At 47.8% G+C, this 19,575-nt stretch overlaps 1 protein-coding gene and 1 long non-coding RNA gene across 4 annotated transcripts; one reads left to right on the top strand and one right to left on the bottom strand.

The window, feature by feature from the left end:
* Positions 1-1,315: 1,315 nt before the first annotated feature.
* LOC144380273 (uncharacterized) lies at positions 1,316-2,776 on the bottom strand. The gene is made up of 2 exons (XR_013444297.1): positions 2,433-2,776; positions 1,316-1,529 (listed from the first exon to the last, which is right to left on the bottom strand). It is a non-coding gene; the product is annotated as an uncharacterized LOC144380273 (long non-coding RNA).
* Positions 2,777-2,880: 104 nt separating this feature from the next.
* Positions 2,881-19,539, top strand: LOC118549669 (zinc finger protein 256-like). 3 transcript variants are annotated; one of them, XM_078063244.1, is made up of 4 exons: positions 2,881-3,067; positions 5,419-5,545; positions 9,261-9,849; positions 19,404-19,539. In XM_078063244.1, exons 1-4 carry the CDS (start codon positions 3,035-3,037, stop codon positions 19,522-19,524), a joined length of 870 nt encoding a protein of 289 aa, XP_077919370.1. In that variant the 5' UTR covers positions 2,881-3,034; the 3' UTR covers positions 19,525-19,539. The 3 variants fall into 3 exon arrangements, with proteins under 3 accessions (XP_077919370.1, XP_077919371.1, XP_077919369.1); XM_078063245.1 differs by lacking the exon at positions 19,404-19,539 and adding an exon at positions 14,297-18,775; XM_078063243.1 differs by lacking the exon at positions 19,404-19,539 and having other exon boundaries at positions 9,261-11,709.
* Positions 19,540-19,575: the final 36 nt, after the last annotated feature.

Here is a 19,575-nt window from a genome sequence, read left to right as displayed (position 1 = left end):
AAATTCCAAAGTATAAATTCTCCCATTATGAGAGCGGGATATGCTCAAAGAAGGTGCTGAAAAACTACTTGGGTGTTTGGGGCGAAAACTTGGGCATGTGCAGGCAGGACACTTCACAACACTTAGCAGACAGCAGCTGTGGGGGCTGTGAGCTGGCTGGAGGTCTGCAGGAGCCTCACAGGCAGGAGACTTTAATCCTGACAGGCCAGAGGGGAGGGATGTCCCTGAACACCCTGACTGGTGACTGAAAATCTGGCTGGTCTCACGTTAGTAGTGACAAGGTTGTGTACACCCACTCAGGTCAGAGTTGCTTCCTCTGAACCCACCCAGTACATTGGACGGACTTTCCCGCTCAAGTGATTACCTCCACATGATTTAATTCCTTCTCTTTGTGTTAAGAGTCGACTACTGGTCTGCAAAGGAGTCTACATTCCGTGCAGCACACCACGGCTGTGAGCTGTGTTTCCAGACAGCTGACAGGAGAAGGCTAGGGCCACTTCTGGCGGCTGCCTGCCTTGAAGGACTGGGAGCCAGGTGGAGCAAGGCCTTACCCAGAAGACTCGGGTCAGTGCTGGCCTTCCTCTCCACTGGAAGGACAGGAGTCGAGTCGGAGTAGGGCTTCTACCAGAAGGAAAAGGGTCCCCAGGTCAGGCAGGTTAGTGTGGGAATCTGCTAGGACTGTTTTGCCTTGTACCCAGGTGAGATCATGGTCTCATCTGGGAGGTTCAGCCAAGAAGAGGCCTGCAGGGGGACCATGATGCTGGGTGGGAGGGCAAGTGTGGTGCAGGGATGGGAGCACCTGCAGGAGGCTGACACACCTGGAGGCGATTCAGGAAGGTTCCTCCGTGCTGCATCCCTTAACTTCCTCTGGAGCTGATGTTCCCATGTTTGGAACCTGAAGGTAAGGCCCTGCCCAGAGCTCCGGCCATTCTAGACCAGGTATGAGACAGAACAGTCCAGAGGTGAGTCCTCGATTCCTCCCACATGCACCAACAGGACCGCTGGCGCCTTCTGGTACCGATGAGGCATAGAAGGCTGGACTAAACTCAGCAGATTAGGTTGTCCACGATTATCTTTAGAGGAAAAGACCTCAACAAATTATGGTTGGTCAACAAAGAGGACTTTGTTGTAGTGTTGGGGCATGGGGGTGAAAGAGCACCTAGCCTGGGGGTCCCAAACAGACTAGGTTTGGCCACTCCCTGGTGACAAAATCCAAAGTCAGAGAGAGCAGTGGTGGTAAACAAGAAAGGAATCTCAGGGAGCCCAACACAGAGAAGACCATGGCCGAACCTCTCAATGATTGTCTCCAAAGGGCTGAGAACACTTCCAGGTTTATAGAAGGAAAACGTGGGGCCAAGGTGGATGGGTACATGCAGGTAGGCAGTGAAAGTCAAATAGATCATTGTCCTGGAGTCGGTCATGGGTGGGGACTTGCTGGCTCAGGGCAATCCTTAGTGCTCGAGGGGGTAGTTTTTGTTCCCATCGGGATGCCTTGCCAGCAGGGTCTTCCATCGGAGTCTAGAGACAAGCTGGAAAGAACCCGATTAGAAAGTTTGAGGTCAAAATGGGGGCAGCCGAGGTCCTCTTTCTGTACTAAGAAAAACGGTATGTATGGGTAAAGCCAACTCAGGCCCTCGGGCGACCTAGTATTCTTGAAGGTTTAACCAACTGAGCCACCCAGGCGCCCCGTATTCTTGAAGGTTTAACAAGCACCCTTAGACTCCATGATGGATTATCCTCTCTCTGTTTATCTATGGGTCATGCTTTCTCTCCTGGAACGAGCTGAGCATTCTGCATGCCACAAAACAGAACACACCGTTTTGCACGACCCCAGGGCACTAAGGAAGCAGACCCCTTGCACGACCTCCCAGCACTGTGCTAACAGCTGTAGCTGCACCACCGAGTGTGCATGTAGTCAAGAAACCTTGCAGACCTCTGTACTCCCTTTACTGGTTAACTGCCCTAAGGTTTTTATTTTTATTTTTTTAAAAGGTTTTTACTTATTTGACAGAGAGAGAGCGAGCACAAGTAGGCAGAGTGGCAGTCAGAGGGAGAGAGAGAAGCAGACTTCCTGCTGAGCGGGGAGCCCGACGTGGGGCTTGATCCCAGGACCCTGGGATCATGACCTGAGCTGAAGGCAGCTGCTTAACCGACTGAGCCACCCAGGCGCCCCTGCCCTAAGCGTTAGAAACACAAGTGTGAGGCAGAAAGTTTGGATTTTGGCCTCTGCACAAGAGTCCACCTTCTCCCCAGCCTCCTGATGAAAACTCATATTCCTTTCCAGTTAACATTTTCTATGTTCATCGAAGAGTTGTAATCCCTTAATAAGAGAAAAACAGACATTTTAGACATTCCTTTTTTAAGGAGGGAAATTAATGTGTGCTTCCCTTTTTCCCTTCATACTCGCTTGTGGTTGGCCACAGTGTACTTACCCGGACTTGAAACTCCTCTGTTCCTGAAGAAATTTACACTTAAGGTTGACAGTACTATGCCTCAATGTGTTCAAGAATGACAAAAGTCACATTTTGATGATAAAAAGCCTCACAATGTCCAGGCACATGGGTCTAGCACGGTGACATCTCTGTTTGATTCTCTCTTTTCCTAGACGTGTGGCGCCTTCTAGAAGGTCTCTGAGGTGGTAACTACCTTTAGCTTTTCCTGACGAGCGGGGAGACCTATGCTCTGGAACTCCGGGGTGGGGGACCCCCTACCGGAGACCGCCGGAGCTCCGGGAGCCACCCCACCCGGAAGAGCCCGGCCCGGGACGCAGCGAGGAGCCAATGAGGGAACAGCACACGGCGTTTCTAGCCGTGCGCATCCGCTGAGGGCGGGACTTCCGCCCTCATACTTCCCGCCTCCGCACCCCCCGCGGTCTTTTAGCCTCCGGTTGGGTCTGTTTGTCCCGTAAGGTTCCGGAGCGCGCGTCAGGATCCGGGTGACTGATCGTGAAGACGCGAGGGGAGGCGCTGTCCTCGCCGCACCCAGTGGAGTCCGGGTGTCCGCTCCCGGCCCCGCTGCCGGCCCACCGAGTCCGATGGCGGCGGCCGCGCGCAGGGCCCCGGCTCAGGTGAGCGCTCGTCCCCCGGGCCCTCCCGCCGTCCCCCCACCCAGAGCCCGAAGGCCCGAGCGCGGGGCGCCGGCTCGCGTCCCTGCGGCCCAGGCCCCGGTGTCCGGGACGGGGAGGCGGCGGCGGGCGGGGGCCCCGTGCGGGAGCGGGCTCGGGGCCGAGGGCGGCTGGGGCCGAGGCTGGAGGGGGCTGCGCCAGCCGCGGGGACCAGCACGTCGCCGTTCTTCGTGTCAGGAGCAAAGTGCAGCGCGGCCATGAGGCCCGTCCCCGCGCTGCCCGAGAAGGCCGTCTGTCGTGGCGGGAGTGAGGTGGGCTGAGGCGGGGGTGACTAGGCGTTGTCTGGCCGCCGGAGAAGAGAGCCTGCCGCGGGGGTCGGCGAGGAGGCCGGGCGCCCAGGAGGAGGGCACGGCAGGCGGCGGGGGCTCTGTCCCCGGACTGCTCCTCGGCCCGCCTGGATGTGGGAGAACTGGCTGACTGCTGGTGTATGTTCTGAGAAGGGCTCCGGCAGACCGGGGTGCTGCGGGTGAGAAGAGAGGGGGAGGGAGGGAGGGCCCCGGGCTTGTGGTCCGTGAGCCTTAAAGATAAGGTGAAATGTGGCGGTAATTTTATCTGCACGAATGGGTTTCTGTGGAGACGGAAGTGGACTGCAGTTTGGAACAAACAGGCCGAGTCCGAACAGAAGGCCGGTGTGGAGAACGGGAGAGGTGGGCTTTCCTGAGGGGAAGGCGGCGAAGTCGCGAGGCTGTTACAACTGCAGGTCCCCTGGAGTGAGCTGGGAGTTGTGGCTTCTGATTGGCTGAGCTGTCGGGTGGGGCGGTCAGGACAGACGGTCTTCGTGGGCCTGTGCTGGTGAAGTACTATCCCCATATAAGGTCAAGGCAGTCTCTTCCTCTTGGGTGTGCAGTCCAACAAGGGGCAGTGCCTGAGGGCTCCCTATGCCTCAACCTCCCGACTCCATTTTCGTGAGGTTTCCAGTTACTAATTTTCACAGTTCCTAGCAGCTGAAGGGACGGAAGCGCCCATTAACTGGGTTGAAGGTAGCAGTGGGTTGATTTTCCTGGGGGATGTCCTACATTGTTTTGAAATTGTTCACAGTCTCAGATGTGTCAGAGAAGCGTGAGTCATGGAATCAACTAGGGAGCTGGACAGCAACGTTTGGGAAACTGGGGGAAGGTTTCAGGATGGAGGGTTTGAAAAGTAATGGCTACCGTGTGGCCTGCGTGGAGATCTGGATCACAATTAGGAAGGGAATGCGGAGTGTAGTGGCGACGCTCCTAGTAGGTCAAGTATCCCACTAAGAGGTGCTGACGAGTGGTTCTCTTGCGCGGCACGTGGTTGTGGTTGATGGGCATTGTCAACATGAGTGAAGGAGAGAGAAAGATCTGGCAGATGATGGCCAAGGTGCCTTGGGATGATTGAAGAGATGGCTGAGGACATCTAAGATTGAGACAGGGTGACAGGCTGGGGCTGCTCTCTGTTCCATGTTCTAGGGCTTCACCAGAGTCTTGTGGTCAGCTTTTCTGGTGTCTGCGGTGTTTCAGAGTCTTCTGCTAGAAAATGTCTGGGGCAGATGTCATTTGTGGTTCGCTGTGCCTGGCAAGGAGACCCTTAGGGCTGGGGTTTTCACAGAGGTTCAATAGAGGATGGTTGGTTCCCGATGGTGGAGGGACAGCATGGGCAGCAGAGAAGTAGAAGAGGGTCTGTGAGTATCCGAAGTTGACAGTGGTTGTGAGTGTCTGTTGTTGAAGGGAGGATTAGAGGCAGGTGAGGAGGGCTTCTCAGCAGCATTTGAGGCTTTCCCTCATTTGGGATCCCTGAGAGTCCTGGGGTGGCTCTGGAACCTGTTTGAGTTTGTCAAACATCCTTTGGATGTCATGTGACAAGCACAAGTGTGAGTCAAGGGAGGATCCTTTGGTGTGGGGCAGGAAGGTGTGGGAGTTCATCTGTGGGGTCGTGAGAGTGGTACAGTCTACAGAATCCTGTACACATGGAGGGGAAGTGTGAGCTAAGGGCCTCAGCGCCCTGGTATTGAAGACTTCCTGGTAGAGCAGGGCCTATAATTGGCTGTGTTGAGGGCACAACCTGGGAGACTCCATGGGAATATCGTGGCAGGGGGATGGGACCTTGCAGGCCAGACCCAGAGCTTACAGTGCATCTCCGTGTCCTCCTGCCTGTTACTGCTGAGGACTGAACACAGTGATTGATGGGAAGGTGAGAGGGGAGCAGCATTAGAGGCACCAGGACCTGGTATTTATTCTGACGTGGGGAGACTGGGGTGGATGTGTGGGGGGTTGGATTGTGGGTTCTCAGAGAGAAAATGTTCATGGTTTCATCTGTCCTTTTCATGAAAGGGTGGTGTGACCTTTGAGGACATTGCTGTGTACTTCTCCTGGAAGGAGTGGAGGCTTCTTGATGAGGCTCAGAGACAGCTGTACCACCATGTGATGCTGGAGAACTTTACACTTATATCCTCACTGGGTAAGGCCCTCAGCCTCCCCTTTGACCTGGACTAGACTCTGTACTACCGAGTCCCCCCTCTGCATTTTCCAGGGTAGGTTAGTCCTTCTCTCATGTGGACTGTGGACACTGCTTGCTTCCCCAGCTTTCTGGGTAGTTGCTTTTGTTGCTAGCTCTGAGTTGTTGGTGTGCCCTTTTCTCTGCCCTGCAGCTCCCAGTATCCTCTGTGCTGAGCCCTGATCAGGTAAGATTAGAGGTCAGTGGTCATGCAGTGAGGCTGATGGATTGCAACTTGCTTGTCCTCTCCCTGGCTGGGTCCGTGTATCCAGATCCATGACTTTTCGATGACCTAGGTTTTGACCCTTCTCTTAGGTGACATTTCCTTGTGCCTTCCTGTGCCTGAAATTGGAGGCATTGGTATGGTCACTACTTTAGTGGACCGTGGGCTAGTTCTCAAGAATGTCCTGTATGGATCTTTTGGTTTTAGTTTTTAAAGATTTTATTCATTTATTTGTCAGAGAGCGAGAGAGAGCAGCAGGCAGAGGGAGAAGCAGGCTCCTCGCTGAGCGGGGAGCCCGAAGTGGGACTCAATCCCAGGACCCTGGGATCATGACCTGAGCCGGAGGCAGATGCTTAACCGACTGAGCCACCCAGGCGTCCCTGTATGGATCTTTTTGTAATGTTTACATCTCTTCTTCTGCCTGCCCCCCTCCTTCAGGTTTGTTAGGTATGATTGACAAATCAAATTATTATTATTGAAAATATTACATAATGATTTCATGTACTTAAACATTATGAAATTAGTACCAAAATGAAGTTAATCAACAGAACCATTACTTGGCATAGTTACCTTTGTTGTTGGTGGTGGTGAGAAAGCTTAATATCTACCCTCTTAGCAAATTTCAGCTCTACAAAATGCAGTATTAACTGTAGTCAACATGCTGTATTAGTTCCTCAGAACTGAATCATCATGTAAATGAAAGTGTGTATCCCTGACGACCATCTGCCCCCCTCTTCATGTGCACAGGCGCTCTCTCAGTCTCTCTCTCACAAATAACTAAGTCTTTAAAATAAAAAAAAGGATATCCATGTAAATAATGCCATACAGTATTTGTCTTTTCTGTGTGATGATTTCGCTTAGCATAATGTTTTCCAAGTTCCTCCATGTTGTGGCAAGTGGCAGTGTTGCCTTTTTATGACTGAGTTTTCATGCATGTGCGTGTTTACTGGATGTTCTTTTTTTTTTTTTTTTTAAGATATATTTATTTATTTGTTTGAGCACACACAAGCAGGGGGAGTGGCAGGCAGAGGGAGAAGCAGGATCCCCGCTGAGCAAGGAGCCCCATGTGGGGCTAGGTCCCAGGACCCTAGGATTATGACCTGAGCCGAAGGCAGATGCTTAACCGACTGAGCCACCCAGGTGTCCCGTGTTTCCAAAATGTTCTTTGTCACCTTACTATTTTGCTTAAGAGTTAAAAAAACTTTTTTTTGCGATCTCTACACCCCGTGTGGGGCTGGAGCTCAGAACTCCTGTGATCAAGTGTTGCATGGTCTACCTACTGAGCCTGCCAGCACCTCCCCTCCCCCCGCCCCGCCCTGCCCCAGATGTTCTTTGTAACTCTAAACCCTGACACACACTTAAAGAGGTTGCTATATTTTGGCTATTGTGAACAGTACTGCAGTGGACACGGACATGAGGATAGTTTGCGGAGATACTGATTTTGTTGCATTGGGATACACACATAGCTGATATTGGCAGTGGTGGAACATATGGTCGTCTGTTTTTAACTTTTTGTGTGCCCTCCCTAATGTGTTCCATCATGACTTCCGAAATTTATATGCCCAGCAACAGTATTCAGGGGTTCGCTTTTCTCCACATCCTCACCAACCTGTCTTGTCTTTTTGGTAATAGCCATTGTAAGAACTACGAGGTGATACCTAGTGGTGTTGGTTTTCATTTCTCTGATGATCAGGGATTGTGAGCTCGAGTTGGGCACTTGAACATCTCCTTTTCAGTCTTTTGTGTGTTTCTTTGGCTCTGCTGCAACTTTTCCATTTGGTATAGTCCTACTTCGCTTTTGCTTATGTTATATATGCTTTGGGTGTCCTATTCAAAAAATTATTGCCAGGAGTAGGGTTAAAGAAGATTTTCCCTCTGTTTTTGCTGGGAGTTTTAGGGTTTCAGGTTATAAGTTTCTGTCTTTAATCAATTACACGTACGTTTCAAGGATGCTGTAAGATGGGGATACACTCTTATTGTTTATTAATTTGGATACTCCGATTTCGCAGCAGTTGTAGAAAGAGGTTATTTCTTCCGCAGTGTCGTTTCTTGGCATAACTGTCAGAGTAGTTGACTGTGTATGTGTGGCTGTCCTTATGGGCTTTTCCTTCCATTCCGTTGTTCTGTTTTTATGCCAGTACCCAATTGTTTTGAATTGTCTAGCTTTGTGATCTAGTTTGAAATCAGAAATGTGCTGCTTAAAGATTTGATCTTCTTTCTGAAGATGGCTTTGGCTTTAGGCTTTGGTTGACTTGGTGGCAACTGTTCCAGTGTCCTCCGAGGAGCAGGAAGCTGGAGGCTCTGCTGAGCAGGGACTGCAATCGCACCCACCCTGTGGCAGATGGAGATAGCCCCAGGCCTTATTTCCCACCCGTCCCCACATGTCTCTGCTAATAACAGTCTCCAGCCGTCTTTTCTGTGTGCTTGTGCCTTCTTTTATGCTCCACTGTGTACTAGTCCATCTTAATTGGACGGTTGAGCCCTCGGAGACTAATGTCATTCATGGACAGCTGTTGGGTTGATTTTTCTTGGGGTTAAGGATGGTATCTCCCATTCTACCTTCCTGCTGATAACAGTTCCATAGGACATTTTTCTGTGTCCGTCGTGTCCTGAGTAGCTCTGGGACAGTGCTGGCGGTCCACTTGGCCTGTTTTCCTACAGCATTTCTATCTTCCTGGTATCCTGTAGTTGCTCAGCTACGGCTTACAGGGAGGAGTGCCTTGTGTATCAAAGCATGGACATGCTCCAGACATGACCAGGTGGTGTCATAGGGAGCCTGTTTCTCATGAATGTTAGCTGGCAATGGTGTGATATCAGGCCTGTGTTTGATCACACTGGGCAGTGTGTTTGTTTGTTCAGCCAGAGTTTGGTGCCATTGCCGATGGCCACACCCCGCTTCTGTCTTTCCTTCCTCGTTGTTGACATTTTTTTGTCAAATGGATTCTACTCCTTTGGTAATTCCGTGAATGCCAGTACAGGGATAATCCCTGCATCTCAGGTGTCCACATCTCATCCATTTCTGTCACTGTTCTTTCTGTGTACCTCAACATTCACCCCTAAACATTTTGAAATGAGATATTCACGTGTCCTTAAACTGACCTTGACTGCAGTCAATTTCGTGTGATTGGATTGTGCTGCCACCGTCTACTCAGCCAAACACCAGCAGCACAAACGGTCCTACACAAACCTTTGTGTAGGCAGAAAACAAGTTGTAGCCCCTGGCTGTTTTCCTTGTGTCATACCGTAGTTTTTTGTCCTTCTGGTGTGCTCTCCATAATACTTTGACCACTCGGGCCCAGTAATGCACGACGGACACTCCTTCAGTTGAATTTCATCTCCTGTGTGTGGAAAAGCATGCTGTACGGTCCTGCCTAGATGAGTCGGGTGCATGTATGTGATGGGCTCACCCCCTCGCTATAGTCAACACAAATTTCACCAGCGCTTCTTTGCCTTCAGGTTGTTGCTGTGGAGCAGAGGATGAGGAGGCACCCTTTGCCCAGAGCACTTCGGTAGGCGTGTCACAGACCAGGACGCCCAAGGCAGCTCAGTCTTGCCGGAAGACCCACCCCTGTGAGATGTGTGGTCCAGTCTTGAGAGACATTTTCCACTTGGCTGCGCACCAGGGAAAAGAAAACAGCCAGAAACTGTTGAGGTGTGGGGCCTGTGGGAAACGATTTTATTTCATTACTGACTTCAGAAAACGTGAGAAACAGCACATGGGAGAGAAACCCTTCAGAAGCCGTGTGGACAGGGCCTCTGTTGTGAAGAGCTGGGGATTCCATGGTTCAGGAAAGCCCCTTACCTGTGGAGAAGTTCAGAAGGACTTCCTGTCTGGCTCAGGGCATCTGCAGCAAGAGGCCACTCATACTGGGGAGAAGCCACACACGGTCACCCAGTGCAGGGCAACTTTACAAAGCAGAAAAAGTCATGACACCTGGGGAGAATGCAAGAACGCCTTTGGTCCCAAACACACACATATTCAGGACCAGGGTGTCCACCTTGGAAGACAGTCCTTTGTGTGCGGTGAATGCGGGAAAGCATTCAGGTACAAATCCTTATTTGCCATACACCAGAGATACCATACTGGAAAAACATACGAGTTTGGTCAATGTGTAAAATCCCTTAGGCAGACACCAGCCCTGAATGAACATGGAAAGACTCACAGTGCATCCAGACAGTACACGTGCAGCAAATGTGGGAAGTCCTTAGGCTGTAAATCTGTCCTCATTGATCCCCAGGGATGGCACAGTGGGGTGAAGAGTTATGTTTGCAGTGGATGTGCAAAAGCTGTTAGCTGTAGCTCAGTGTTGATTACTCATAGGGTTGAGTCTGGAGAAGGGTTTTATAAGTGTCGTGGCTGTGCAAAATCTTTTCCCTCTATGTCTGCCCTCTCATATCATCAGAAATCTCATGCAGGGAAAAGACGGTATGAGTGCAGTGATTGTGGGAAATCTTTTACCAGTAGTTCTGCCCTCCGTTCTCACCAGAGAGTTCACACTGGTCAAAAGCCCTATAAATGCAATGAATGTGAGAAATCTTTTGCTGGTAGTTCTGCCCTACGTTATCACCAATCAATTCATAGTGGAGTAAGGCCTTATGTGTGCAGTGAATGTGGGAAATCTTTTGCTGGTAGTTTTATCTTACGTTATCACCAGAGAGTTCACACTGGAGAAAGGCCTTATGAGTGCAGTGAATGTGGCAAATCCTTTATCCGAAAAACGAGCCTCAATGTACACATAAAGGTTCACTCAGGTGAAAGGCCTTATGAGTGTAATGAATGTGGGAAAAATTTTACTGCTAGTTCTGCCCTCCGTCATCATCAGAGAGTTCACACTGGAGAACGGCCTTTTGAGTGCTGTGAATGTGGGAAATCTTACACTGCTCGTTCTGCCCTCCGTTCTCACCAGAGACTTCATACTGGGGAAAGGCCTTATGAGTGCAGAGAATGTGGGAAATCTTTTACTTTTAGTTCTGCCCTATCTTCTCACCGGAGACTTCATACTGGACAAAGGCCTTATGAGTGCTGTGAATGTGGGAAATCTTATACTGCTAGTTCTACCCTCCGTTCTCACCAGAGACTTCACACTGGAGAACGTCCTTATGAGTGCCGTGAATGTGGGAAATCTTTTACCAGTAGTTCTGCCCTCCGTTATCACCAGAGACTTCACACTGGACAAAAGCCTTATAAGTGCAGTGAATGTGGCAAATCTTTTATCACTAGTAATCAACATCGTGCTCACCAGAGAGTTCACAGTGGAGAGAGGCCTTACGAGTGCCCTGAATGTGGCAAATCCTTTCCCCGAAAAGGTAGTCTCAGTGTACACAAAATGGTTCACTCAGGTGACCGGCCTTATGAGTGTAATATATGTGCCAAATCATTTATTGCTAGTTCTGCCCTCCGTCGTCACCAGAGAGTTCACACTGGAGAAAGGCCTTATGAGTGTAATGAATGTGGGAAATCATTTACTGCTAGTTCTGCCCTCCGTTATCACCAGAGACTTCACACTGGACAAAAGCCTTATAAGTGCAGTGAATGTGGCAAATCTTTTATCACTAGTAATCAACATCGTGCTCACCAAACTGTTCACAGTGGAGAGAGGCCTTATGAATGCAGTGAATGTGGTAAATCCTTTCCCCGAAAAGATAGCCTCAGTGTACACAAAAAGGTTCACTCAGGTAAACGGCCTTATGAGTGTACTGAATGTGGGAAATCATTTACTGCTAGTTCTGCCCTCCATCGTCACCAGAGACTTCACACTGGAGAAAGGCCTTAGAGTGCCGTGAATGTGGGAAATCTTTTACTGGTAGTTCTGCCCTCCGTTCGCACCAGAGTGTTCACACTGGAGAAAGGCCTTATGAATGCCGTGAATGTGGGAAATCTTTTATCAGTCATAATGGTTTTAGATACCATTGCAGTCTTCACACTGCAGGAAAGATTTAAAATAGCACAGAAGGTGATACTTCCTTGCTTAGTATAGTTTAGGCTGGAGGACAACCTCTGAGGCAGCCACCTACCTGACTCGAGTGTGGTTCACCTGAATGTCTGCAGTGGAATGACTTCCCATAAGTTCCAGCTATTTTCAGAAAAACTCAGAACCTGCATTGTGCTCTCTGGTGTGCATGCAATCATTGCAAGATGGAAGTCCCTGTCAGTGTCTGTGGCAGATGTCCTTTCACCTCTGCCACGTGGTGGTTCCCAATAGTGTGCATAAGTCACCACCCCAACATGGTTAATGATGCCGACCTGTCTGCTTTCTCGTTTGCGCATCTAAATTATGGGTAATTGGAACTCCTCATTCCGTTCTAAGTTAGGGCATGGATGTGACCCAGTGTTGGTCCACAGTGGGTGATCTGAGTTCTGGGTGGTGACTTGCACAGGAAGACTAAATCCCATGGGAATGTTGTTGGTCTCATGATGCTTTGATGACTGTTTGCAGCTCCCAGGTCACCACACAGGAATTGTGTGCCATGTGTTGCTCTGGTTGATGCATTAGTAAACGCCATCTTGGTTTAGTTACCTTTAATCTTGTACATTGTGTGCACTCTAGGGGGTGGTTTGAAAGCAGGATTGGGCTCTCCCAACATGAGGGAACGAGTAGATTGCGCATCCCAAACTTGCTGTGTCTGAGAGGATAATTGCAAATAAATAAAAAATACGGACATACATATATACATAAATAATCCAGCTTCTGTGTTAATTTGCATTATAACCCAAGACCTTTGTGATGGGGTGAATTGTTCACAGTCTCAGATGTGTCAGAGAAGCGTGAGTCATGGAATCAACTAGGGAGCTGGACAGCAATGTTTGGGAAACTGGGGGAAGGTTTCAGGACGGAGGGTTTGAAAAGTGATGGCTACTGTGTGGCCCGGGTGGAGATCTGGATCACAATTAGGAAGGGAATGCAGAGTGTAGTGGCGATGCTCCTAGTAGGTCAAGTATCCCACTAAGAGGTGCTGATGAGTGGTTTTCTTGCGTAGCACGTGGTTGTGGTTGATGGGCATTGTCAACATGAGTGAAGGAGAGAGAAAGATCTGGCAGATGATGGCCAAGGTTCCTTGGGATGATTGAAGAGATGGCTGAGGACATCTAAGATTGAGACAGGGTGACAGGCTGGGGCTGCTCTCTGTTCCGCGTTCTAGGGCTTCACCAGGATCTTGTGGTCAGCTTTTCTGGTGTCTGGGGTGTTTCAGAGTCTTCTGCTAGAAAATGTCTGGGGCAGATGTCATTTGTGGTTCGTTGTGCCTGGCAAGGAGACCCTTAGGGCTGGGGTTTTCACAGAGGTTCAATAGAGGATGGTTGGTTCCCGATGGTGGAGGGACAGCATGGGCAGCAGAGAAGTAGAAGAGGGTCTGTGAGTATCCGAAGTTGACAGTGGTTGTGAGTGTCTGTTGTTGAAGGGAGGATTAGAGGCAGGTGAGGAGGGCTTCTCAGCAGCATTTGAGGCTTTCCCTCATTTGGGATCCCTGAGAGTCCTGGGGTGGCTCTGGAACCTGTTTGAGTTTGTCAAACATCCTTTGGATGTCATGTGACAAGCACAAGTGTCAGTCAAGGGAGGATCCTTTGGTGTGGAGCAGGAAGGTGTGGGAGTTCATCTGTGGGGCCTGAAGACGTGAGAGTGGTACAGTCTACAGAATCCTGTACACATGGAGGGGAAGTGTGAGCTAAGGGCCTCAGCGCCCTGGTATTGAAGACTTCCTGGTAGAGCAGGGCCTATAATTGGCTGTGTTGAGGGCACAACCTGGGAGACTCCATGGGAATATCGTGGCAGAGGGATGGCACCTTGTATGCCAGACCCAGAGCTTGGAGTGCATCCATGTGTCCCCCTGCCTGTTACTGCTGAGGACTGAACACAGTGATTGATGGGAAGGTGAGAGGAGAGCAGCATTAGAGGCACCAGGACCTGATATTTATTCTGACGTGGGGAGACTGGGGTGGATGTGTGGGGGGTTGGATTGTGGGTTCTCAGAGAGAAAATGTTCATGGTTTCATCTGTCCCTTTCATGAAAGGGTGGTGTGACCTTTGAGGACATTGTCCTGCACCTCTCCTGTTATCATTCATTTCATAGATGGCCCAGTAGAGAAAACTGTTATGTGTGCAGTGGATGTGAAATATCTCCTATCCATAGCTCAGTGTTGGTTACTCATAGGGTTCAACTTGGGGAAAGGCCTTGTAAGTGTAGTGACTGTGCCAGATCTTTTACCTCTTCGTGTGCCCCCTGTGCCCCCATTATCACTGGAGATCTCAGAGAGGGGAAATACCGTATGTCTGCAGTGAATGTTGGAAGTCTTCTATCGCCAGGACTGGCTTCTTTTCTCACTGGAGTTTACACTGGATAAAGGTCTTATGTGTCCAGTGACTGTGGAAGATCCTTTCTCCAGAGAAACAATCTCATTGTACACCTAAAGCTTTACTGAGGTGAACGACCTTTTAAGTGTAATGTTTGTGGGAAATGTGTTAGTTTTTTTATAGATTTATTTATTTATTTTATAGAGGGAGAGAACATTGAGGCGAGGGCCAAATGGAGAGAATCTTGAAGCTGTCGCCTGCTGAGCTTGGAGCCAGAATTGGGGCTTGATCCCATGGCCCATGACATCATGACCTGAGCTGAAATAAAGAGTTGGACACTTAACAAATTGAGCCACCAAGGTGCCCCAGATATGAGAAATCTTTTAAGTGGATGGCAACATTCATTCACCACCAGAGAATTTACACAAGAGAAAGGTGTATGAGTGCAACAAATGTGGGAAATCTCTTATTGGTCATACTGCTCTTAATTATCATGAAAGAGTTCACACTCGAGAAGGGCGTTAGAAGTGCTGGGGATGTAGAAAATCTTTCAGCCAAAGCTCCAGTCTCATTAAACCACAAAGTATATAGTTGGTCAAGTCCTTATGAGTGATATGAACTGAATCTTTATGTTCACTAAAATTCATATGTTAAATTCCTATCCTCTACTGCGATAGGGTTAGGAATTAAGGTGATGTCTTTGGGAGGGAATTGCAATTAGAATGTGGCATGAGTGTGGAGCCCTCATGAATGCGATTATTGTCCTCATAAGAGTTCTGAGAGAGCTTGCTTCCTCTATATATCATGTAAAGACCATTTTTGAAGATCATTTATAAATAAGGATCTCACCAGACACAGAACCAGACCCTATAAGGACTGTTCTGCCAGATATCCAGCCTCCACGACTGAGAAATAAATTTGTGTTTTTATAAGCCACCTAGTTTATGATTTTTTAGAGCAGCCTGAGGTAAGACAAATGTGAAGAATATAGGTAATCATTTGGCCAAAGATACAGTTTCAGAAAAATCAGAATTCACACCAAATTGTAAGGTCTCATGAGTGAGGTGAATGACACCATTCCTTTATCCAGTCATCTGTCTTCATTCCACACTGGAGAGTTGACATTGCAGAAAGGCTTTAAAATAGCACAGAAGGTGATATTTCCTTGCTTTGTAAAATTACAGTGGGGGAGAACCTTTGTGAGGCAGCCAACTTCCTGAATTTAACTTTGTTCACCTGAATGTCTACGGTGGAGTGACTTCCCGTAAGTTCCCCATTTGGGGAAGGTTTAGATGCCGCATTGTGCTTTCTAATGTTTGCAGAGTCCCTGCTAGATTGAAGTCACTGACCGTTTCTGTGGCAGAAGTCATTTAACTCCTGCCACGTGGCAGGTTCCAATAATGTACATCAGTCACCACCTCAACATACTTAAGGATGCTGAGCTCTGTGGTTTGTCACTGCTGATGGAAATTATGGGCAACTGGAACTTCTCATTGCCTTCTAAGTTAAGGCATGGATGTGACCCAGTATTTATCATGTAACCTGAGTTCTGGGTGGTGTCTTGCGGAGAAAGACTAAATCTCTTAGGAATACTGTTGGTCTTTTGATGCCCAACTGGTCAGGTGGGGCAGGGCCTCGCCCAGAAGTAGGGGATGAGGATAGGGTTCTGCACAGCAACCTGGTGAGGTCTTTTCCTTTGCAGACCCAATTGTGAGTGTGGTCACATCTTAGTGGGGACAGTGAGAAACGGGTTGAGCCATGTGGGGAGCAGGGTGGGGCATGCCAGCTGACCACCATGCCAGGTGGGAGGGCAAGGGTGGTGCGTGGGGACTGGAGTAGACACCTGGAGGGAGGTAGCACACCTGGGGATGCGGTTTAGGTGGGACCCTATGGGATGAGTTTCCTTTCTTCCTCTGGAGATGGATTTCCCACCATGGGTCCCCAAGGCAATCCCCTGCTTAGAGCTCCAGCTACTCTTTCCCCAGTAGTCCCCTGAGGGACACATCACAAACCATGTGGCCTGGAGGCGATGGCGTGTACAAAAGATATTCAGTCTTTTGAGCCAATTAGGGACTCAGTCTCCATAGGGATTATATTTTTCTTTCTTTCTTTTTTTTTTTTTTAAAGATTTTATTTATTTATTTGACAGAGAAAGAGAGAGAGCACAAGTAGGCAGAGAGGCAGATGGAGAGGGAGAAGTAGGCTCTCCGCTGAGCAAGGAGCCTGATGCGGGGCTTGATCCCAGGACCCTGGGATCATGACCTGAGCCGAAGGCAGCCGCTTAACTGACTGAGCCACCCAGGCGCCCCGGGATTATATTTTTCAAAATATGTTGTGAAGGGATAAATTAATAACAGGAAATGAACCACAGATCCAGAAGGCTTAGAGAACACTAAGCAGGATAAATGCCAAAAAAAAAAAAACAAACCCCACATGTAGGCATATTATTTTCAACTTCTTGAAATTACGAAGGTTTTTTTTTTTTTTTTTTTTTAAGATTTTATTTATTTATTTGACAGAGAGAGAGCGAGAGCAGGAACACAAGCAGGGGGAGTGGGAGAGGGAGAAGCAGGCCTCCTGCGGAGCAGGGAGCCCGATGCGGGGCCGATCCCAGGACCCTGAGATCATGACCTGAGGTGACATCAAGAGTCAGACGCTTGGGGCGCCTGGGTGGCTCAGTTGGTTAAGCGACTGCCTTCGGCTCAGGTCATGATCCTGGAGTCCCGGGATCGAGTCCCACATCGGGCTCCCTGCTCGGCAGGGAGTCTGCTTCTCCCTCTGACCCTCCTCCCTCTCATGCTCTCTGTCTCTCATTCTCTCTCTCGCAAATAAATAAAAAAATCAAAAAAAAAAAAAAAAAAAAGTCAGACGCTTAACTGAGCCACCCAGGTGCCCTATTGTTATTTTTAATTTTAAGTAGGCTCCACACCAAACATGGGGCTTTAACTGATGACCATGAGATTAAGAGTTGCATGCTCTCCTGAGCCAAACAGGTGCCCCAAAAGTATTATTTTTTGTAATTCTTAATTGATCTAACAACAATTTTTTCCCAATAGTAACACCAACAATATATTCTGTTATTTATGTTTATCTTAATGTGTGTGTGTGCTCTTATTATGCTTTTATATTCGTGGAATGAATGACATCAATGATATAAGGGACGGGAGGGAGGAATTGAGATTATTTTGTTATTATAAGGTACTCACATTATCCATGAAGTGGTATAGTGTTTGAAAGTAGATTTGGATTAGTTGTCAGTGTTTATTGAAAACTCTAGGACAACCAATTAAAAAAGTAAAAGTAAAAGTATAACTGATATGCTAAGAAACAAAATCATAAAATGCTCAAAGCCACAAAAAGCAGGAGAAGACTGGAAGACAAACTGGAACAACAGAAAAGGTGACAAATAGAAATTAGTAACAAATATGGTATATATTAATCTTAACTATATCAATAATCACTTTTTAAAAAAATATTTTATTTGAGAGAGAGAGCACAAGACGTGGGAGGGTCAGAGGGAGAAGCAGAGATGTTGCGCTCAATCCTGGGACTCCAGCATCATGACCTGAGCCGAAGGCAGATGCTTAACCAACTGAGCAACGCAGGCGCCCCTCAATAATCATTTTGAATGGCAAAAAACTAATAAAAGATTTTCAGAGTGGGCCCCAAACCAAGATCCTACTATGTATTATCTACAAAAACTGTGCGATAATTTTTACGCCTCTAAGTTTGTAGTAATTTGTTACAGGAACAATAGAAAAGGAATAGAAGAACAGATATGCAAAGAAATGAAGTAATTGAGAAAGACATAGAGCAAGTCAGTGAGGGCTCACTTCTTTATGAAGGTTCTCCCTGTGTGTGACATGGTAGGGTCAGTGTTGGTAAGTAAACTGCTTTATTTACTGTGGCTTCATTGCTTAACAGTATCCGTTAACTGTCATCAGGCAAAAGTATAACTTTATATTGATATTTCATCATAAAATTATGCAGGTATGACTGGGTCAGAAATGACCTTAGGATTATAGAGGGCAAAAGTCAATTAGTTGGTAACCTATTTAGCTAGTTGGAAAGCATTCCAGTCATTGTGTTTTAATGAAACACACCCTTTATCTGATTATGAAAGTTCTGTGAATGGGGAGGTATTGGAAGGATACAGCCTCATCACAGAATATTGCATGGAATTAACCTGATAAATATTTACAGGGTGTATAGAATTTTATAAATATGAAATCATACCCAAGAATATGAGGGTTTGGAATTAAACAAGCTTTTAAATTTCATTATTGGCATAGAAACACACAAAGATCAGTGGAACAGAATAGAGAACCCAGAAATAAAGTCGTGCATATACGGGTTTGTCACTTTAGTTAGACAAAGGAGCCAAGAATGTACAATTCAGAAAGGTAGTCTCTTCAATAAATTATGTTGCCAAAACTGGGCAGTCACTTGCAAAAGACTGAATCTGGACCCCAGTCTTATACCATAAATGAAAATCAGCTCAAAATGGATGAAATATTTGAATGTAAGGCCTGAAACCATAAATCTCCTAGAAGAAAACGTGTGGGTGATCTCCTTGCCATTGGTCTTGGTAATGATTTTTTGGATTTGACACCAAATATATGGTCGTGGCTATACAAGTGCAAACATTTGTCAAAAGTCAATAAATTGTATATTTAAAATGGGTACACTTCATTGTTTTTAAATTGTGCTTCAATGAAGTGAGAATTAGCTTGCTTAAATGGTCACTAGGATCAACAGCCTAGCCTTCTTGTACAAAATGGGACACAGAGAGGTATACCTTTGTGTGGGAGAATGGGGAAAGGACTTCCCCAATGTCATTACAAGTTATGTCAGACCTGAGGCCAGAATGCAGGTAGCCTGACACCCAAGCAGGATTTCTTTCACACCCCTGTCTTCCACATAAAGACTGCATCTAACTTCCCTGAATGAACATGGGCACATCCCTCCAAAGACAGGCTCTGGGTCAGGGGCCAAAAGGCAGCTGTCCACTTTCACCTCCAGATGACCATGATACCTGAAGTGCTGGTTGACTTGTCCAGTAGTTTGTGTCTTGATAAGCTCTGCCTGCCAGAGTGGGGAGGAAGGAAAGTCATCCCCCAGGATTCTTTTACCTGGCCCCAGGGCTGGTCTCTGATCACTGAGAGACAGAGTCTTGAATATATTCAAGGATGTTGAGGTCTAAGGGGGCAATGAAAAGAGAAGAGTTCAAACATCTTCATTTCTAAAAGTTAGAATTTTTATTTTCTTTTGAATTATCAAGGAGAGAACCTCACTTTTTTTTTTTTTAAAGATTTTATTTACTTGACAGCACAAGCAGGGGGAGCAGCAAAGGGAGAGGGAGAAGCAGGCTCCCCACTGAGCAGAGAGCCCGATGTGGGGCTCCATCCCAGGACCTTGGAATCATGATCTGAGCCGAAGGCATACATTTAACTGACTGAGCCACCCAGGCACCCTGAGAACCT

Source organism: Halichoerus grypus, chromosome 15 (genome assembly GCF_964656455.1).
Source record: "Halichoerus grypus chromosome 15, mHalGry1.hap1.1, whole genome shotgun sequence".
NCBI classification, from domain to species: Eukaryota; Metazoa; Chordata; class Mammalia; order Carnivora; family Phocidae; genus Halichoerus; species Halichoerus grypus.
This window is presented reverse-complemented; position numbering and strand designations above follow the sequence as displayed.